General features: G+C 43.4%; 1 protein-coding gene across 1 annotated transcript in view; it reads right to left on the bottom strand.

Annotated features, from left to right (window-relative positions):
• xirp2a (xin actin binding repeat containing 2a) overlaps positions 1-21,441 on the bottom strand; it is a 40,397-nt gene that overhangs the window by 883 nt on the left and 18,073 nt on the right. Inside the window, exons 3-8 of the mRNA XM_072683584.1 lie at positions 12,837-12,964; positions 12,373-12,507; positions 11,321-11,383; positions 11,125-11,191; positions 10,404-10,507; positions 337-9,466 (exon numbers count right to left, since the gene is read on the bottom strand). Of these exons, the coding sequence (XP_072539685.1) occupies positions 337-9,466; positions 10,404-10,507; positions 11,125-11,191; positions 11,321-11,383; positions 12,373-12,507; positions 12,837-12,964 (9,627 nt within the window). The remainder of the gene's footprint in view (positions 1-336; positions 9,467-10,403; positions 10,508-11,124; positions 11,192-11,320; positions 11,384-12,372; positions 12,508-12,836; positions 12,965-21,441) is intronic.

The raw sequence follows: 21,441 nt of genomic DNA on the forward strand, positions 1-21,441 counted from the left end.
AGTAATATGAAATCTTTCCAAAACTCTCAGGCACAGGTTAGTGTCAGTAGTGTAAAGTTAAAGGCATAGCAGAGACACACAATAAAAAAATAAGAAGGTATACAAGCATATTATAGCAACACAAAGCATAAAAAACAGCATTTTAATTCAGATATTATATTTCCACATAACAATATTAAACAGTATACAACAATAACAGTGCTTCTACTGTTCCTGTATTCAGTGCTTCAACAAAGTGCGTCCATGCCTTGATCACATGATCAAACAAACCACTCTTTTTTTAGTAATCACCCCGTACACTTGTTAGTGTCTTCATGCCTCATCACACAGTTTTACCGGTGATGACAGTCTGCTGCTGATGGGATACAGTCTGTGAGGCACGCTGTCCTGAGACACCAAATCCCAGATTCTTGAATACATTCTCGCTCTCTGCCCATGTCTGCTGGAAACTCTTCAGAAGTTCTTCTGCCGAGGCCTCAGGTGGTACATCGAGAAAAGGAACATTCCCTCGCACCACGTCTGCGTATGTTGGAGGGTCTCGGCGAGATGTCATACTCTCAGAGTGAGAGGTCATCTCACTTCTTGACCCAGTGATCATGTTCCCAAAGTCATCGACAGTGGAGTAGTGTTCTGAAACAGATTTTGTCTCTGAGAAACCTGTGGGTTCAGCCGATTCTTCCTGCTTCTCCAGGTTCTTTCTCTCCTCTCTGAGATACTGGTGGGCTTGCTCGCCCATTTCAAACACGTTCTTCAGGGCCTTGACGTCAAAAGACGGTATCTCCTCCACCTGGGAAGCTTTTCGCTGCGATTCGGCCTCAGCATCCTCTGTGTCACTTCCTAGTCTCTCGGGAATTGCAATAGGGTCCTTCCTGACATAGACTGTGGCCTGTGGGGACTCAAATTTATTGACAAGTTTGGAGAGGTCAACCTTGGGAAGATCATCTTTCGCCCTTTCATGGAGGTCTATAGGGATCTCTATCTCGCCGTCCTCCGCATCCAGTCCCAGCCGTTCTGGGATGTCAATGGGATCCTTCCGTGCATAATGGCGGTTCATCTCCGCTTTCTGAGCCTCCTCGAAGAACTCCCGTTTGTCTTTTACAGACATCATGGAGTCACCATGGATATCCATGGAGGACTCCAGCATGGAGGACTCCATCATCTGTGACTCAATAGTAAGGCCTTGGTGGCTGGATGAGAAAGACTCCTCCATTTCGCCTTGCACCATCACCATATGCTCAGGCAAAGGTATGGGTGGAGGAGTTGCACCATGAGAGAGCTTAGCAGTTGTATCTCTGAGTTTGGCTAGCTTGTCCGAGCGACTCATAGTCGGAGAGGGTGTCGCTCTGTGGAGTCTTGTGGGAGTTTCAGAGCAGCGAGGTGGGGGTGTTGGGGTAGCTCCTGATCTGTAAGGTGGTGGGGGAGAGGGGGTGACTCGCATGGGAGAGTCTGTCCTCCGGGCTGTCTCAATGCAAATGTAGGTGGGGGACGGAGTTCTCATTCTAAGCTCTGGAGGCATCGTTTTGAAGTCTGAACTTTTAGCCTCACTCTGCTCTTGCACAACCTTTCTCTGAGTATCTACTTTAGCTGAGCCAATGCTTATTTTAGACATTTTCTGTGAGGTTCCACTGACAGCCTTCTTCTCCTGAGCTAGTTCGCTCTCTGACTTTCCCAGTACAGCCAAACTACTCTCTAAAAAAGCAAACTTTGCTTGAGCAAGGTTCCTTACATAGACAATGATCTCCTGAAGCTTTTGCTTGTTAAACTGTGCACGGATTAATTCTGCCTTTTCCTCAGCTTCGACCAACCAGTCGGGAATCATACTCAGCATTATCTTTACTGACCTGGCATCCATTTTCCCTACTTTTTCTTGCATCTCCTTGATATGACTCAGCAGTGTCTGCAGTTCCTCACACTTCTGAACATCTGAGGTCTCTGATTTCTGTGCTTCTTTCATCTCTGCCTGGCCGAACTCTTTCTGAAGGTGCTCAATGGCCTCCTCCCCACCTGTTTGGCTCTTAACTTGCTTATTGATCTGAAACTTGCCCTTCTGTTGAATCCTCTGCTGCTGAACCGTGCTCTGAGTGACCACTTTCTCTTCATGTACCACAACGCGTTCCTCCTTGATAGCCTGCTGAGACCGGATAACTGTTGTCTGCCCTGACCCTTGATGCTGAACCTCCATAGACATGGATGGTAGCATATGATGGATCTCAACTGATGGTTTAGGTGCCACAGGCAGCGGTTGCTTGATCTCCATCTTCAGTTTTTGCTTAGGTGTCTTCTGATGTATCTCCAATTTGGCAGTTTGCTCCACATGCTCTTGTTTCTCCACTTTAATCTCTGTTTGTGTACGACCAGACAATTGGGAGCACACCTGACCGGTAGAAACCTGGGACACGTGCTGTACATTTTTTGCATCCTCCGCCACTGTTTGCTCTTTCTGGATCGACTCCTCTTTGGGCATCTTAAAAGTTTTGACCTTGAAGTTGGGAGTGACTTTTGGGATCTTTGTAGGTTGGGACGGAACCCTCTTCATTTCCTCACTAACAGTTTCTTCAGTTTTTACAGAGATATTAGACTGACGCTGAACAGACATGGTGGACTGCTGCTTGGATTGACTGTGGGCTGTGTCTTGCTGGGAGATGGTAGTGTGAGAGCTTGCTTTTACGTGGTCCAGTTGCTCAGCAGCTGCTGAAGGCTGGATAGCTGTTGGCTGAACACTGATCTCAGCTGTAGTCTGGGTGATATTAGTAGAGATCTGCTTTTTATCTGCAGAATCACTAGTTGCCCCAGTGCCTGATTTCTTGCCGAATTTGGGAAAGGAAGGCTTGCTCAACTGAAAGCTCTCCGGTACTTTGTCTTTTGATGGGGGTTGAGCCACTTTTGGAGGAATGGGTTTCACAGGTTTTTCTTGTGGTACAGTGACTGGCTTTTTTACAGGTACCATGGCTGGCTTCTTCTCAGAAGAAGGCTCTGGCTCTGGCTCTTTAGCCTGTACCTGTTGTACTGCATCTGTAATTTCTGACTGCTCAAGTGTCTGTGTGGTCGACTCCACCTCAGTCCTCACAGCAGGTACATCCTGAAACTGCACATTAATATGAGGAGATGTTGGAGTGGAGCCTGTCTTGCTCTTTTCAGCGTCCTCTCTTTGCTTGCGATACCTTTCTTCTGCAAGCATCAGTGGTGTTTTGAACTTCCTTGCGTAAAGTTTTGGCTTTGGGTCCTCAGCAGGCTCGGGGGGTGGTGGGAGTTTGATCGGAGGAACAAATACTTTCTTAGGGCGTGGTGGCTCTTCGGGCTGTACCTTTAGTATTGGTGCTGGTACTACAGAGGGGGCTTCACTATCTGTTGGAAGTGGCATTTGAGGTGCCTTTACAATTTCTGCAGGCTTTTTCTCTCTCCCTTTAGTTTCTGTGACTGTAGTAACATGTGCTGCCACTGTTTCCTTCTGTTCAACCACAGATATCTGGGGGGGAGGTGATGGTGGTGGTGGGGGAGCAGGAGCACTTTGCTTTTTCTGCCACTTGAACTTGGGTGGCTCTGGTTGCTTCGGAGGCTCGGCCTTAGGCACTTTAAATAAAGGCCGTGCTTTTGGCTTTCCAAGATTTGGTTGCGTCACAGAGCTGAGTTCCTGTTGTGATGGGGGAGGCGGGAGCAAGTCCTGGGGAGGTGGAGGAAAGAATTCAGCCTCTGCTTCAGTGGCAGGGGGAGGTGGTGGTGGAAGGGGAAGATCACTGTCCTGCCTCATGACCAAGGGAGGATGGGGAGGGATGTTAGTCTCCGTCACTGGGGAAGGTGGAGGGGGAAGAGAGAGATCTGACTCAGAAGGCGGTGGAGGAAAGTTTGGAGGAGGGGGGAAAGTCATTTCTGGCTGGGGCTTCTTTTTGATCATTCCCTTGGGATTGAGGTTCCGGTTCATGCTCTTCACGTTTTGCTCGGATTTCAGACTCTTGACATTTTGTTCTGCTTTTAAATTCTTCATGCTCTGCTTTTGTGTAATGGTGGTGTCCACTGTTCTCACCTCACTCTGAACCCGCGTGACCGTCTTAATTTCTTGTGTTTGTTTAACAGTTGTCTCAGTGGTTTGTTTCGTCTCCCTTGACGCTTGACACTCTCCAGACATAACAACAGCACTTTCACTTTTTTTCTCAGCCGTTTGCTTTTCAACATTCTTTTTCTTCAAAGCAATGGGATTAGGGATGTTTTGTCTCTGTTTTATGTCTTTCATATCTGCCTTCTGTGAGACTTGAGAGGACTCTGTCTGGTTAACTGTTGTCATATGCTTAGTTGTAGAATGCTGCTCTTGACCAGAGGTCTGGCTATGATCAATTTTGACCTCTGTTTGCTTTTGTATGCCTGCATGCGAGTCAGTACTCTGAGGCATGTTTTTTGAAACAACTGGATTCGCTGACTTCGAATCAGTCTTGGAACCTGCAGGGCATTCACAGGCCTCTTGCTGGGGAGCCACTGGGTTACGTATGGGAGCTTTACCTTTCCTGTGGGGATTTGTTTTTGACTTCTGACTCGACTGTTCTTTCTTCTTCATGAGACATTTGATGGTTCCTTGAACGTCTCCCTTGACCACCTCCTCCTTCTCTATCTGGGTTTGTTCCTGCTCATAAAGGGATTTAATTGATGATTTCACGTCACCCTCTGTGCTTGCTCTTCTCTGCATATGAGGGGAGCAGCCAGGTTCCAGTAGGAGCTGAATGGTACCCCTAACATCGCCCTGTTCGCTTACTTGATGCTGGAAGGTTTTCTTCTCAGCTGATGCCTCCTGTAAGCTCAGCAAAGCAGTCTGGATATCACCTTTAACAATTTCTTGCTTCTCTACCTCTTTCATTGCCTGTTTTGCTTCCTCAAGAGATCTTAGAGTGCCCTTGATGTCACCTGGGACTAGGTCTTCAATTGTTACTTCGGTCCTAGCAGTTGTTGACTTCTCAAGGGATTCTAGGGCACTCCTTATATCCCCAGGAACAATCTCAGGCTTCTCCAGTTCTTTGAGTTGGTTCTGGGCTTCTTCCAGGGACCTGAGCGTGGTGTTGATGTTACCTTTGACCACCTCCTCTTTCTCAACGACTTTGCTTTGATTTACTGCTTGTGTCAGCGAATCAAGGGCTGCTCTCAAGTCTCCCTTGACAATCTCTTCTTTCTGCAGATTGTCTAAAGAGACCACCGGCTCCATCATAAACACCTGCACAGTGTTGTGAACATCCCCAGGAACAATGTCGTTTTCTGCCACGGTCCGTCCAATCTCCTGCTGGTTTTTCCTCAGGATCATTTTGGTATGCTCCACATCACCTCCGATAATCTGTTCTTTGACTTTTTCCTCACGGCTTTCATCTGATCCTAACTGAAGTTGTTTGAGGTACTCCAGCGCCCCAGACTCAATGCAGGTTGAATAGAAGCTCACATTCCCTCTCTCCGATTCGTCAACCTGTATTTTGGAGTCTTGCTGAACATCAGAGCTGGACAACAGCATATGCAGAGTGCCACGGACGTTTCCTTTGATAATATTCTCTTTCACAAGGCTGCTCCCTTCTTCCTTGTTCAAGAGTGAGTATATAGTCATCCTTACATCTCCTTTCTCATCTTCTTGAATTAAAATGCCATGTTTAGAAGACCCTTCCCTCTTCAGCAGGCTGTTGATTGCTTCTTGTATGTCTCCTTTGATGACCTCTTCTTTTTCAATATTAACACCCCTATCCTGACTAAACAGCTGCTGGACGGTTGTGCTGATGTCCCCCCTCTCCTCTGCATCAATGGTGATGACTTTCTCTGATGCCCCGCGCCTGTTGAGCAGGTTCATCATGATGTTATTCAGGTCTCCTCGAATAACCTCCTCTCTCTGGATCTCTGGAGTCTTCTGGTTCAGTAGATTGTACTTGGCCATCCTAACATCACCGATCTCATCTGCTTCTATGAGAATGCCTTGAGAGTCAACCATTTTCTGACTGTACAGTTCCTGTAAAGTCTCCTTGATGCTCTTGCCAATGATTTCGGTCTTCTCCAAACTGGTCTCGTTAAACTCCGTCAGAGGCGTGGTTTCAAAAAGCCATGTTGTAGTCTTGACATCAGCTTTGGGAATTTCCTCGCGGGAAACCACGCTTTCTGTCCCATCGCTGTCCTTGATACGATCGAGAGGTTCCTTTTCAAAGAGCCACACCGACTGCTTCACATCGCCCTTCACCACTTCCTCTTGTGTCACTTTCTCCAGCTCGTTGTATTCCGAACCCTCTCCTCGGATCTTGTCAATGGTATGAGTTTCAAACATCCACGTAGCACTTCTCACATCCCCTTTCTGTATTTCACTCACACTAACAGTTCTAACGTACTTTTCTGACATCTCGTCACTTTCAAAGCGCTGCTTGTTTGTTTTAACATCTCCACCCTGGATATCCGCAACTGTCTTGATGGTGACTTTCATATCTTCAGCGATTTCATCAAGTGGTTGGGTTTCAAATCTCCACCTGGCTGTGCTGACATCTCCTTTCTGTACATCTTCCTGTGTAACTGCTTTGATGACATAAACCTCGTCCGTGTCTCTTATTGAGTCCAATGGCTTCGTCTCAAACAGCCATCTTGCCCCAATCACATCACCTCTCAGGATTTCCTCCTTGGTGACCGTAGTGACCTCATGGAAGTGTCCCTCCTTGTCGCGAATAGCATATAGTGGCTGGGTCTCAAACATCATGGTGTAGTTTTTCACATCTCCTTTTTCAATCTCCTCCCGTGTGATGCTCTGAAGCTTGTTTATCTCTGTCTCTGAAGAATCTTCCTGAATCTTATCCAGGGAGAACGTCTCAAAGATGAATCGCCCTTTGTCGACGTTGCCTCCTTGAACGTCCATTACTGTACGCACTTTAGATTCTTCGGCATTCTCCTTGATGGAATCAATAGGCTGATTTTCAAACATCCAGGTGCAGTTGATGACATTTCCTCTCTTGATGTCTTCAGCCTGATGATACTTCATTCTCTGCATGGTCTCCTCAGAAGAAGAGCTCATAATGTCAGAGGACTGGTTCTCGAATACATACTTCATCCTTGATACATCTCCAGACTCGATGTCTATCTGTGTCACTCTTTTGAAGTTACCCTGATCCTCACCTCCTCTGATATTATCCAAGTTCTCCGTCTCAAACAGAAAACGGGCCAGGCGGACGTCCTTGCCTTGCACGTCATCTTGCTTCACCGTGCAGGTTTTCAGGATGGTCTCAGACTCATCTTTGATGCTGTCGAGGGTCTGGGTCTCAAAAAGCCATGTGCAGGTTTTAACATCACCTTTCTGGACCTCGGTGGTGTCCTCTGACCTTACCTCTGCTTTCTCATACAGCACATCCATTGGCTGAGTCTCGAACAACCATCGGCAGGTCTTGACATCGCCCTTTTGAATCTCAATGGTCTCGTTCTTCATGTTGTCTGCTTCCTCCATGTGGCTGAAATATTTGATCCCATCAAGAGGCTGAGTTTCGAACAGCCACTTGGCTGTTTTGACATCACCCGCTTCAATTTCCTGTTTAGAAATTCCTTTGATGAGCTGAAATTTGTTGATGCTCTCGTCAAACTGATCAATGGGCCGGGTTTCAAACATCCATTTGCAGCTTCGTACATCACCCTTGACAACTTCTTCACGGTGCACGGTTTTGACCTCGTGGTATTGCCCTGTGCTGTCCTGCATAGCGTACAAGGGCGTGGACTCAAACAGCACTTTGTTGGATTTTACCGAACCACTTGTGACCCCTTCCACTGCTATTCTCTGGGTATCTGTGCACTTGCTCAGATCCATGGTCTCGAATATCTCCTTATAGTTGGTGACATCGCCCTTGTCCAGGTCTTGTAGCCTAACTGTTCGTGTGATTTCCTTTTTGTCCTCTCTGATTTGCTCAAGAGGTTTACTCTCAAATAACCACCTCTGATGCCTCACATCTCCCTTCTCCTCCTCTGAGGCAATGACCTTCTGCAGTTTTCCAACTTCAGGCAACTCTTTCAGATTTTCCATTGGCACGGTCTCAAACAGATGTCTGGTTGAAGTTACATCACCTCCCAAGATGTCCTCTGGTTCGAATGGCTTAGCGTTGGTGTTGTCTTTCAGTGTATCCATAGGCTGTGTCTCGAAGGCCAAGCAGTGTCTCCGGACGTCTGCTCCGATGATCTCCTCCTTTTGAGTTTTGGAGTTTTCCCATTCCTCATCTTTGATTTGATCTAGAGTTTTGGTCTCGAAGAGCCACCTGCCCCGATTCACGCCGCCTTGAAAGTCCTCCTCCATGGAGACTCCACAGATGAGCTTGACTTTAGTTGGGTCTTTATTAATCATATCTAGAGGTTGAGTTTCAAAGAGCCAACGTGATGTTTTCACGTCGCCTTTCTCCGTCTCCTCACGTCGCACAGTTGTAATCTGCAGCATTTCACCAGAGTCTCCCCTAATGACACACATAGGGTGGGTCTCAAACATTCGGGTTGTAGTTTTGACTTCCCCTTTGATCTCCTCAAGCTCTGACTTCAGTTGTAGAAAGTGTGTTTCGTCTATTGTCTCAGTGTGGCCGAGAGAGTCGAGATGCTGAGTTTCAAACAAGTATCTGGCAGTTTTTACATCGCCCCCTGTGATATCTTTGGTGTACACTTCCTGCTCTTCTTGGTCATCTCGATAAATCTTATTCATGATGTCCAGAGGCTGTGTCTCAAAAAGCCAGGTTGCAGTTTGGACGTCTCCTCTTGCCAGATCTCTTACTTTCCCACTGTGGTCGGTAGAGTCAGGTGTTTCTGTACCTAGAGCATCCATAGGCCTTGTTTCAAACATCCAAGTAGCGTATTTCACATCTTTCCCAGCAATGATTTCCTGCTGGGCGATGTTCCTGCTCTCATTCTCATCTGGTGTGTCGTCTTTGATGGCATCAAGTGGCTTGTTCTCAAACATCCAACGCATGGACTGCACTTCCCCTTTCAAAATCTCATCCCACTCCAGATACTCTCTTTCCGGGCTCATACACTTCCCAGGGCTACTGCCGTTGTTCTCGAACACGTACCGTGCTTGCTGTACGTCGCCACTCACTTCTTCGTCGCTGTCCATGTGAGAGTGTTCCATTTCGGTAATGAAGTCCCTTTCCAGGTTTTTGCGCACCTCTGGATGAATGTGTTTGTACAAACGTTTCAACTCATAGAGGTTCCTCTGCTTGGAGTACTGCTCCTTGGTGACGGGGTATTTCTGGGCAGCACCAGGCACCACTTGATCAGCGGGCTGGGGAGAGGATGAGCGCTCTGGGACCTCTGCTGGTACCTGAAAGAACTCGGTGGCAGGCGGTGGCAGGGGAAAGTGCTCAGTGGTGTCATAACGGGCAGTAGCCGAGGAAGAGGAGGCAGAAGAGGTCTCCTTCATGGTTTTGGTAACTGACTGATAAGTACCTTCTGTTGCTGTTTTTGATGATACATTAACCGGTGCCCACTGAAACTGGCTGTAATCAAGGTCAATCTTTGTTGTTGAGGGAGAAAAGGACAATGGTGGTTATGGTCAAAAGACTGCGGCCGAAGATTTGATCATATTTTGTAGAGGGGTTAAAGGATATATGTACTATTTGGACAAAGGTATTGGGACATTTACACAATACACATACAGAAGCTTTTATAATATCCCATTCTAAGTCCGTAGGCATTAATATACAGTTGCCCCCATCCCCCCTTTGCAGCTCTAATAGCAGGTTTGAAACCCTGCAGTATTTGAATCAGCAAATTGCTTCTTCTAAATAATTTGTGGCCAAATAACCCACCCATTCATAGCCACACCTAGCAATGCTCCAGACACTAGCCACACTAGCTTCAAGTTAGCCAACATCACTTTAAGAGTTGTGAAGGGAGAGAGCGCCATCTACCCCAAGAGAGCCTACCGCACTCTCTCGGCTGCTGATGGCAAAGTGGCATGGCCCGGGATTCGAATTCACGGCCCCCGGGCCGTAGTGGAAGCTTATTAAACTGCTGAGCCACTTCAGTGAGCTCTTTAGAATGACCCATTCTTTCACTAATGTTTGTAAAGCCAGATTGCATGATTTTATACACCTGTGCCAGTGGGACCAAATGAAACACCTGAATTCAATGATTATGAGGAGTGTCCACATAGTGTGTATGAAATGGCTAGAACCAAACAGCAAAGATTCAGAGGATAAAGAAGAAACCTTTACAAAATTCTCTGCTTACCTGATAATACCTGAAAGATCAAATGTTTTGGCCTAACTTACTATTACAAAGTATCACATAGTTTAATAACATATCATAATGTATTATTAGTGATCAAATTATTTTTTTCAGCTCTATGAAAGACCTCCCAGTGACAGCAGAAATATTCAGATAAAAAGAACAAACCGCAAATACATGAACTGAGCATTTGACATTGTGTGATCAGGATCCCTCTTTACCTTGACGTGCTTGCTTGGAGTGGCTCCTTCTATGTTTTTTTCATGCTGCTGTTTCAGAGCTTGGGTGGAGACTTTAGGCAGCTCCTGACCTCCAATCATGACCACTGAGAAGAACAGGAGAAAAGAGGGAGAAAGAAATGAGAGCCGAAATGTAATTAGAATAAGGTGTTTGTAGACACCTTTTCTAACAAATGCATTCAGCTATGTTAAGTTGCACACATTGCTGACACAAATGTGCAAATGCACACTACACACAGCTTGTCTAGTCCCTGTAGAAAAGTATTGCCTATAGAATAGGACTTTCTGGAGCAGATAAACAGGAACCTATTGGCACCGTGCCTAATGCCAGGCGTGGGCTAGAGAGGTATTAAAGCCCCCCAGCATTGAGCTGTGGTAGCGATGAGGTGAGGTGCAACATTCTAACATCTTAACAATCACTAACAATCTTGTCACTCAATGCAATCAAACCCTCACAGCAAATCTCTTAAAAAATCTAGTCAAAGGCCTTCCTTGTATAGTAGAGACAGTTACTCCAACAACAGCAGGATAAACTCTTTTTTAATACCCTTGATTTAGAAAGAAATGATGAATGAGCAAGTGTCCCAATACTTTTGTCCGTTTAGCGTATATGACTGCCTAATGTACAGACAAAGTACAAACCAGTAGGGAGCAACTAGGAACAATTTGGAGTTGGAGGTCAGATGCAAGTGGCAGAGTTTACCTTTTTCATCAAAGTGGTTCCCGAAACTGGATGCTACGTCCTGTTGAATTCTGTGATCCTGTGCGACCTGTGCAGCGGCATGAAACACGTCGTAAACAACAGCAGCTCGTAAACTCTCTGTAATTACTATTATACCATTTGTCTTTTTCTGTATTATATTTATATAATATCTATATCTATATATATATATATATACCTGTGTGCTGTGACTTTCTCTCACACTGCTTCTCACACTCATTTCAGATGAGCTTGCCACCTCCTGTTAACAGATTTAATACACACAAACACATGGATACACACACAACTCAGTATACTTTCTGAAGGGGTAGACAGGTAGACCATCTCGTTAGATATCTCACAAGTTCATATAGGTGCAAAATATATGTGTGACATTTCTCAATATGTATTAATGCTATTAATCTTAATTAAAAAGAAATTAATGTGAACTAATGAATAATTCTATCAATACTTTGGCGTCCTTTACATCATATGAAGGTGGGTTAGGTGGGTTCCAGGTGGACATGGGCTCTGAGTGGGTTTGGGCTTATGTTGTTATTTGGACCTAGTTGGCTTCCCAAATGGACCCCATTGTTACAGCCCACCTTAATATCACATGGGTCCCAGTGTACAACCCAGATGGGGCCCATGGTCCCATCACTGACACTGGTGAGCATCCATATGTGGATATATTTGAGCCAGAGGACAAAAATGTTTTGGTTCCCAGTTGGGCTAACCATACAGGCCCCACATAGACATGTTAGCGGGGTTATGGTTGTGTCAGGAACCAAGAATGTGACCAGTATGTGATCAGTAAACCTGTTGTGTGTCGCTGTCAAGCAAAAAGGTTGTATCTCCACAATGACAAACTTTTTGGGAACTTTGGGGATCCCTGTTGTTATATCAGCATAAATGAGGCACAGGCCAATATTGACCCGAAGATTGCTGGGTCCCTGCTTCGAATCCCTGGTTATGCTGCCTGCCATCAGCAGCCAGAGCCTGAGAGGGCACAACTGGCCTTGCTCTTTACGGGTGGGTAGATGGCTTACTCTCTCTCCCCACATCACTCCATTTGTCATGACACTTGGACACAATATATAGAACAAGAAATATACAATTCCGTAAATGGAGATACAGGGTTTTTGCGTAACAGCAATGATATGTAATACAGATGATGGCAGTAAATAGCAGTAATCAGACATCAGACAGTGTACTGTGTGTGTGTGAGTGTGTGTGTGGGGGGGTTGTTACCTGTCTTTGCTGGTAATGGTACTGTGTGACGGTGCTTTGGGAGGAGGAAGAGGAGCTGACTTTCTGACTCTCAAACTGTTTCTTCACACTGGCCAGACCACCTGGCAGAGAGCACGCCTCGGAGTCCTCCATGACCTACACAAACACAGCCAAGTTACAGAAAGGGCTGCTGCTCGGGCTGCTGCTTAGGCTGACCTGCAGGAGGCGTCGCAATGTAGAAAAACACTGAGAGTCCTTTCTCTCTCTCTCTCTCTCTCTCTCTCTCTCTCTCTCTCTCTCTCAGATTAGTTCACACAGTGATCAATATTAATCAGGAAGTGAGAGAGTAACCCAGGGAAGCAGAAACCTCTCGCCTGCCTCCTCTCCGTGGAAGAAGATAGTAAGCGGATCATTTTGTGTGAGTGTATGTGTGTGTGTGAGTGTGTCTGTATGCATGAGTGCATGCATGTACAGTAGATGCCTACCACACTAGTAGGGCTTCTCTCCTCCTTGCTGATGGCAGCCTGATACAAGGCCAGTCGTTGTTTGAGAGGAACAGTCTCGCCTTCAGTATCTCCTTGTGGGTCCCCTAAAACACCTGCGCTGCCTGCAACTGAAATTCAGAGACAGAGACAGGTGGTGGTTTGGTATTTTTCCAAGGTGAAGTTACTGCAGGTCTAATCTATACATGCAGACATTGTCCTGGAGTTGCTACGAAGGGTTCTTTGAGTGATGCCGTAGAACCGTTTTGGCTCCACAGCTCTTTCACCACTGTAAAAGAGCTGTGAGTATTGAAGGGTTCAAGCTTTCTTCAGTTTTGAAGTGACGACTCAAAGAACCTTTTGAATCCTTAATGGTTCTTAATGGTTATCGGCTTGGTTAAAATGGTTCTTCTCTATTTGGTTCTTTAGAAACTCATTTAAGATGATTCTATGTATCATGTATAAAGGGTTCCACTACTGTTGTGAGTCCAAGAACCCATTTGAGCACTATATAGAATCCTTTTTGCTAAGTGAATGTGTTAATAGAGTTCTTTAGTAAGAGAAATGGTCCAACAAAGAACCATTTGAATGCTTAAATAGTTCTTTGCCTTGCGGTTCTTCTCTTTGTGGTTCTCTAAAGAACCTTCTAAACTGGTTCTATTAATCACTGATAATGGTTCCACTACTGTTATGAGACAAATAATCTTTTGTAGTACTAAAAAGAACCCGATTTGCGTAAAGTAGAAATAAACAGGATTCTTTAGTAAACCCAATGGTTCCATATACACTATATGGACAAAAGTATTCGGACAACAGCTCATTCATTTCTTCTGAAATCAAGGACATTAAAATCATCCTGTTTTTGCTGGAGTAACAGTCTATACTGTCCAGGGAAGAAGGCTTTCTCCTAAACTTTGGAGGTGCATTGCTGTGATGATTTGATTGCATTTAGCAACAAGACTGTTAGTGAGAGCAGGATGTTGGATGATCACCACGCCGCCTCATTGGAAAATAATCTTCACATCAACTTCATTAAACCTTTAAAAAGGTTTTAGAAACTGTGCTTTAAACTAGAGATGTCCTGATCCAATCCCACTGATATTGCAAGGCCCGATCCAGTTTCAATCCTTTGTTTTTACCACTGTGTTCTAGCAGAGCTCCCTCTGGCATGGCTGCATGGATAGCACCAGCAGTAAGACAGGCTGGTTCACAGCCAGCTGGTTCTTTGACCTCTGGAACACCATAAGATACCTGTACCTGCGAGACTATTTGGCTTAGCTCATAATTATATAAGCTGCAGTCATACAAGGTAGTGTTTAGGACTGTTTTTGAACTTTATCAGATGACTCACACACCATCACACACACCTTCAAGTGCCCCCACAGCTGCAGTCAGCTGACCCATTCTTGGCCCAATGATAATATTTCATTAGACCATGTGCAGCATTTTAAAAACAGCATATTCAGATATCCATCCTGACAGCATGAATAATGACTGATGGCTAATGCTCGCTCTCTCTTTCTACTTATAGTTAGACCTGCAGTCTTAGTGAAGTGTGAGGTATGCTGCTGTAAAATGTGTGAGTCGGTTCTGTCAATCACCTCCTCTGTCTTCCACTGTAATCAGAATTAACATTCAGAACACGCTCCTCATCACCAACACATCGACTTTAGCTCAACCTTCAGCTTTAAGAAGACCCAACTGATTTCAGTGGAGATGTCTATTACATGTACTCTAAAACCGTAAACCATGGGTTCTTTAAGGGTTCTTTAGTTATTATAGGGAACGTAATAGTTCTTATTGGTTCTAGGCTTGATTAAAATGGTTCTTTAAAGAAACATTTAAAATGGTTCAATGTGTCATTTACAAAGGGTTCCAGTACTGTTGTGTCAAAGAACCCTTTTTACTAAGAGTATATTTTCTATATTCTATGTAGAATCATCTGAAGTCCTAAATAGTTCTTTGCGTAGCGGTTCTTCCCTTTTGTGGTTCTTTAAAGTACCACTTAATTAGTTCTACTGCTTAAATAATCTTTTGCATCACTACATAGAAAACGATTTGCTAAGCGCATAATAAAATAGAATTATTTGGAAAACTTAAAGGTTCTATTAACACTATATGGACAAAAGTATTGGGACACCTGCTCATTCATTCCTTCTGAAATCAATGACATTAAAAAGAGTGTATTCTGCTTTTGTTGCTGTAACTGTCTCTAACTGTCCAGGAAAAAGGCTTTCTACTAGTTTTTGAAGGAGCACTGCTGTGACGCATTGTCTCAATTCAGCGACATGAGCGTTAGTGAGAGCAGGATGTTGGATGATTACCACCCCGCCTAATTGGAAATGAATCTTCACATTAACTTCATTAAACCTTTAAAAGGGTTCTAGAAACAGTGCTTTAAATTAGAGATGTCCTGATTCAATCCCACTGATATTGCAAGGCCCGATCCAGTTTCCATCCTTTGTTTTTACCATTGTGTTCTAGCAGAGCTCCCTCTGAAATAAAAGGTATTAAAATCTCTACTATCTAGGGAAGGTTTTCTACTATTTTTGTCTGCTCCAGGGAGTCCTATATTATTGGCAATACTTGTCTGTGTGGACTAGACATGCTGTGTGTGTGTGTGTGTGTGCATTTGCAATTTGCAAGTGGCTGAATGCATTCATTAGAAGGGGTGTCTACAAACCAGAATTTTGCCTGAAAATAATAGGTTTCCTTCAGCAAAAGCAAAGAAAATGCCAAAAGAATGCCAGGTCATGCAGCCTGGCATCAGCAGCTGGAGCCAGAGAGAGCCCAATTGGGTGGGTGTCTCTCTGGGTGGGTAGATGGCTCTTTTTTTCCTCTCTCTCTCTCCCCATAGGTCTCTAGTGTGATACCGGCCAGCACAGCTGTCTGCCAGACAATGAATCAGAGCTGGGTACTCTGCACTTTCCTCCAAGCGCATAGACTGCTGTAGGCTGAACAGGTGGATACAGCCCAGACAAAATGCTCAATTAGGGCTCACATGGGTGGAACGTGAGCTAGGTGGGTTCCAGGTGGGCACTAGCTCTGAATGGGTTTGTACATGTGTTGTTACGGCAACCGAGTTGGGCTTCTCAAATGAGCCCCATCATTACAGCCCATCTTAATCTCACATTGGCCCCATCTAGGCCCCTGTGTACAAATCCATGCACAAATGGGGCCCATGTTTAACCCCTCCTGGTCCCATTACCCAGACTCTGGTGGGGCCAACATGGAACCTGTGGATAAAACTATCTGGTATCTGGTTGTGCCACCCATGCAGGTACCACTGGTATGTTCTGGTATGTTTTGCAGGATATGGGCCCTCTAAAACACCTCAGACCTAAAACGTCAACACAAGTGTTGTCTAAATGAAGTTGACGTTGAGCCGTTTCCGTGCTGGAATTTTCACTGCAGGCGTTCGGCATTCACTGCACAATGCGCTCCCGGTGTCCCTGTTCTGGAAAAGCTATCTGAAATTGTTTTGCACATTCTTGGAGCTGAGTGTCAAAAGGAATGACGCCTGCGGCGGGGATGCTGCGCACGGCTAAGCGGTGATGCATTTAGGCCACTCACCGTCACTGTGTCATAAACCTACACGCTTCTCTCTTACATCAGTTAAACCTCCGCAACGGCACCATGTGACGAAGATATGTTCCCCGGGCCGTTAATTTTAGCAGGGCCTGCTATTTAGAGCATGTCAGTGTAAAGCTATCCTGAGAGAGCGAGAAAGAGCGAGATGGTCTCGAATAAGCTGGGTTTTAGTAGCAGCTGGTCCGAAACTCTACACCTGAGAGATAGAGGACATTCGACACTCTTCAAACAGGCGGATGGAGGGATGCGGAGACAGAGGGATCACGCACCCATTTGTCATGGTGGTAGGAAAGACATATCAGCAGGGGAGACAGACAGGCCTTCGCATGCCATGGCACAAAACTCCAGCAACAATGTGGAACCGAAGGTGCTGAAAGCATGCCGTGCTCAAACACATACCCCAACACATCCCACTGACAGTAAATTACACCTTCTATTTATATTATGAAATATGGAATAACTGCATATAGAATAAATTCTATCTGCTGTTTATATTTTGAAATATATAATTTAACAATATCTAACAATATATTCGATTTTCATTCTCTGCTGCTGTAGAGTAATCTGGGCAGTAGATAAAATTAAACCACTTCATTTATAGAAAAGCCTGCTGAGTGTCATATTTCAGAGGTATAGCAAAAGAGAGAGAGAGATACCAGGAAGAGATACTTCCTAAATGTCAGAAGCACGAGGGAGCATTTCCAGAAAGCTCTTCTGGTTCCTAAAATCCACTGGTTTCCCACCCATATTCTCTCTAGACTATTCCCTTTACACTTGATTTACTTTACTAGACCATTACTTTCCTATTTAAAGCAATTTTACGGGGACCAAGCACTCAACAAACTAAAATATGAGCATAGGAAATTAAGTTACATTCAATTTGATTAAATGTTGGGCTTTAAAGTATGTGTATGATTCATTCTGTAGTTATTTTTCTCTTTCTCGACTATTCCTTCAATATTTAAAGCAATTTTACAGGGACCAAGCACTCAACAAACTAAAATAAAAAGAAAAATATAACTAAATATGATGTAAAGTAATATTTGGGGACCAAGCACTTGACAAACTGAAAAGAAGATTAACTTAATAAACTGTATTATAACACTAATTACTTTAAACAAAAAATAATAATAATAATATTACAATTCGGGCATAAAAATATTTGTATGAAGCTCTTTATGGTCTATTTTATGGTCATTTTAAAGCAATTTTAAGGACCAAGCACTCCGCAAACTTATTTTACAATTATATAATTTATGAAAAAGCCTCTAAAATGACATTAGCACATTCAAGCGAGTTGGCTTTAAGTACACGTATGAACCACCTCTGTGGTGAAACTTCTCTTCCTGAACAATTCTTTTAACATTTAGGCAATTTTAGGGGACCAAGCATAAATACACAGGTATGAACCGCTCGGTGGATAAATCTCTCTTCCTCCCCCTCCTTAGCTGCTGTTAAGCAGTCCAGAGAGGTCTAACATTTGACTCTCTTCTATTCTGAAAGCACTTACGGAGGCCCCAGGCATACAGTCCATTTGAGCTGGGCTGCATTTTATCAGCAGCCACTATTTGGAGACATCAGAATCAAAACCCTCTTAACTTCTTAACTTTATTCATTGCTCAAGTGTTGCTGTGTTAGATTTGTCAAATCCTTCATCCTCTCTGTATTTTGAAGCACCAGGAAATAATTCCCTCGGAGAAGTCCTGACACTAGTTATCTCGTAAGTCGGCCGTCATTCGAAACTCTTCCCTTTCAAAACAATAGAGTGACTCATTACGAGCGACTCTGCGCTCTCTAATTACTTTGTCCTGATGTAAATCACGCTCATCAATATTCATTTTTCACTGTGATGTAATCGAGTTACATGCGAGCTAACAATACATAATTAACGACCGCTCGCCAACCGGAGGAGACTTGACTAGCCTGAATATCAAGGGCCTGATTAAATCAGAGGCTAGAGTCAAATAGCTTAGGGTGATTCTCAATTCAAAGCCATGCACTGAAGATGACCTATGCTACACTGTGCATGGATCAGCATATAATCACAATAACTACACAACCCCCAGGATATTAAGCCAAAGGAAAACACATGGACTAATAAATGTCTCTATTGGGTTTCCTGTAGACCCCAGTAGTCCTCAGGATGCAGGTATTAAAGATATCTAACAATAAAATAAATAAAACACTCCTTATGTCTTACACCACATGCTTCACACTAGGCCCCATCTCAGTGAAACAGCACTTACCGAATAGAGGTCTATCACCGATGTCACCAGCGTCACCTGGACGATACAGATCCCACCTGGAGATTTCGGCTAGCCCGGACACCCAGTGCCTTTCCTTGTGCGTGTGTGTATGGATGTAAATGTGAGTTTTTGGAGACCAGCTCCAGACAGCTTCTGTCCTGTTCACCTCAGAGTGGCAGAGGACGGAGACAGCTGGTTTTATTTTAGACAACTCCCCCCTCCTCTACCCCAACCCCCCAACCTCCCCCCATCGCCAGCCTCTATCCACCTCGTCTCTTTAAAAAAAGATGACCAGGATCGGCAGCAATGGTGGTCCCTTTTTTAGCCTGGCTGCCAGACATGCCCTTAACCTGAAGTCATAGAGAGAGACGGTGTCACTCGCTCACTCACTCACACACAAATACTCCTATACCGTCACACACATACAGTCTGAGAACGAGACTTCAGACTCATTCACTCTTACTTCAGAAAAAGGCTGACAAAGCTGATGTACATGTAGGTGAATCTACAGTGTATGTCTATACATGGAGTTGCACCAAAACACACAGCAACAGAAGCTAGGCTGCAGGTATAATATTGAGGATTTCACATAAAAGAGAGTCTGGTAGTAAAACAGCACATAGTAGAAATGAGTGAATAAGAGAACATGTATGTCTGTGGGTGGGTTTTGAGAACGGGAATGTAATGGGATGATCACGCAAGATCACGTTTCAGTCATTTCATTGATTCCCTTACACCACGTCATGGGCTGAAACGAGTGCTAACAAATGACAGCAGTCAGACACCACTAATACATTTTATTTTCATTTTATTTTTCATTTTAATGCTAAGTTTTTATTTAATTATTTTATCAGCATAAAAATATATAAAGAATCTTTAAAAATTCAGAATTTAAGAATTTCTTAGTATTTGGAACAACAAGTGTCTGAATTTGAATGCAAGTGCATTTTTAGGTGGGATGATTATCATCTCAATAAAAAAAGAAAAGAAAAAAAATGTCTTTATTTCAACAAAATTATTTTAAATATTTAAAAGAAATTATAACTTGCCAGTAATATGTAAAATGTCCAGCCAATAATCATTATTTTGTCAAGAAAGAGTCATCATTTTAGTATATTATTTTAGTAAATAAGTATTTAATAATTTTATAAGAAACAAATGTCCAAAAAGTTTTAATTTCAACAAAATAGGTGAAAACATCCAAAAAATGCCACTGTTTTGATATTAGAGAAAATCAATAATTCTATTGAGATTATAACTCTTAATTCAATCTGTTAAATCATTTACTTTTACTTTGATACTAAATTCTTTGTATTACGTTTTGATTTTCTATCTTTGCCTTCATTTATGAGACAATACTCATATGAACTGTTATGAAACTCATATGAACTCATATGAACTGTTAAAATATCAAAATTCTTTCCATTTTAAAGCTCCACAAGCTTTGCCCTACCCTTTTGGACTTGTACAGCCAAGACTAATACAAGCTGAGTAAAGTCCATTACAAGTTCATTAGCTCTGACTGAAGTGACAAACTGACATTACACGCTATGACCGGCTAACATGCGACACACTGTACAGGAAGCACATGTCTACGGTGCTTCACTCCTTATATTATGTATGAAAGCTTTGAGTCAGTCAATTATACAAAGGTACTGATGTCACCAGGCAATGAGGTGGAAGTAATGCATTAGTGGGTAAAGAGTAGTCTGTAAATAGTAGAAGGTTGGAAGGGTCTGACACGGACAAAACACTGTACACTAAAAAAGAGATGCACTGAACTGAAATACCTCCAATGTTTACAATATTTCCATATGAACCTAATAAATCATCAAGGAGAATCACTGCACTATCCTGAATATTGGAGTAGCCTGTAACCATGTTTTTAAATATTAATATATATATATATATATATATAATTTTTATTGTTATTTGTTTTTTATTTTATTAAAATTTTAGAACTGACATTTGTAAATGGAAACACTAAGATCAGGTCTTAATTTTCCCTCCAGAGCAAAGCACCTATCTTCATCAGCTGGAGAAGAGAAGTCTAGGAGAAGGCCCCCCAGTGGCCGGAGATATGAACTACATTCAGGGCAAATAACTGTATAGTAGCAGATGAACAGTAAAACTTAATTAAGCATCTATAGGCAGTTTTTAGTACAGATTCTAAATGCAAAATGAAATAGTCTGGGTGGAAATGGCATATATTGAACAAAATACCTACAATTTCTATACAGTATGCAACAACTAAAAGTGATAAATCATAATGGAATACATAAGTTAATGTCTGCTCGTTTTTGCCTGGCAGTAGTTACACAACCTGACCGCAAGAAGCAAGGTCCAGGAGCACTGGCAAACAAATAAACCATACCCTCATATTACTTAAGAAAAAACATGAAGGTGATTTCTGAGATTAAATCAACATAGAGAGTCTGCAGCTAATTAATGCCAAAATAGATCAATAATATCTTGAGCCATTATGTTAGACACTGCACTCTGTCTCTGTGCTAAAACTGTCAACAAGAAGCTGTTCAACATATAAAATAAATCTATAAAACTGAATAAAAAAAAGAAATCTAGCTGCTTATATTGTGTGTTTGGATGTTCATAAGCTTGTCATAGCATTTGAATGTGAATGCTGCCACTGTTGTAGATCATGTAGCACCGACCGACCTCCACCAGCGTTGACTAGTTAAGACCAGCTCTGTTATTAGCAGGAAACTATTACAGCTGGCTTAATTTAGTTACAACTGACTAAACTTCAGCCT

This window comes from Salminus brasiliensis, chromosome 7 (genome assembly GCF_030463535.1).
Source record: "Salminus brasiliensis chromosome 7, fSalBra1.hap2, whole genome shotgun sequence".
Classification (NCBI taxonomy): Eukaryota; Metazoa; Chordata; class Actinopteri; order Characiformes; family Bryconidae; genus Salminus; species Salminus brasiliensis.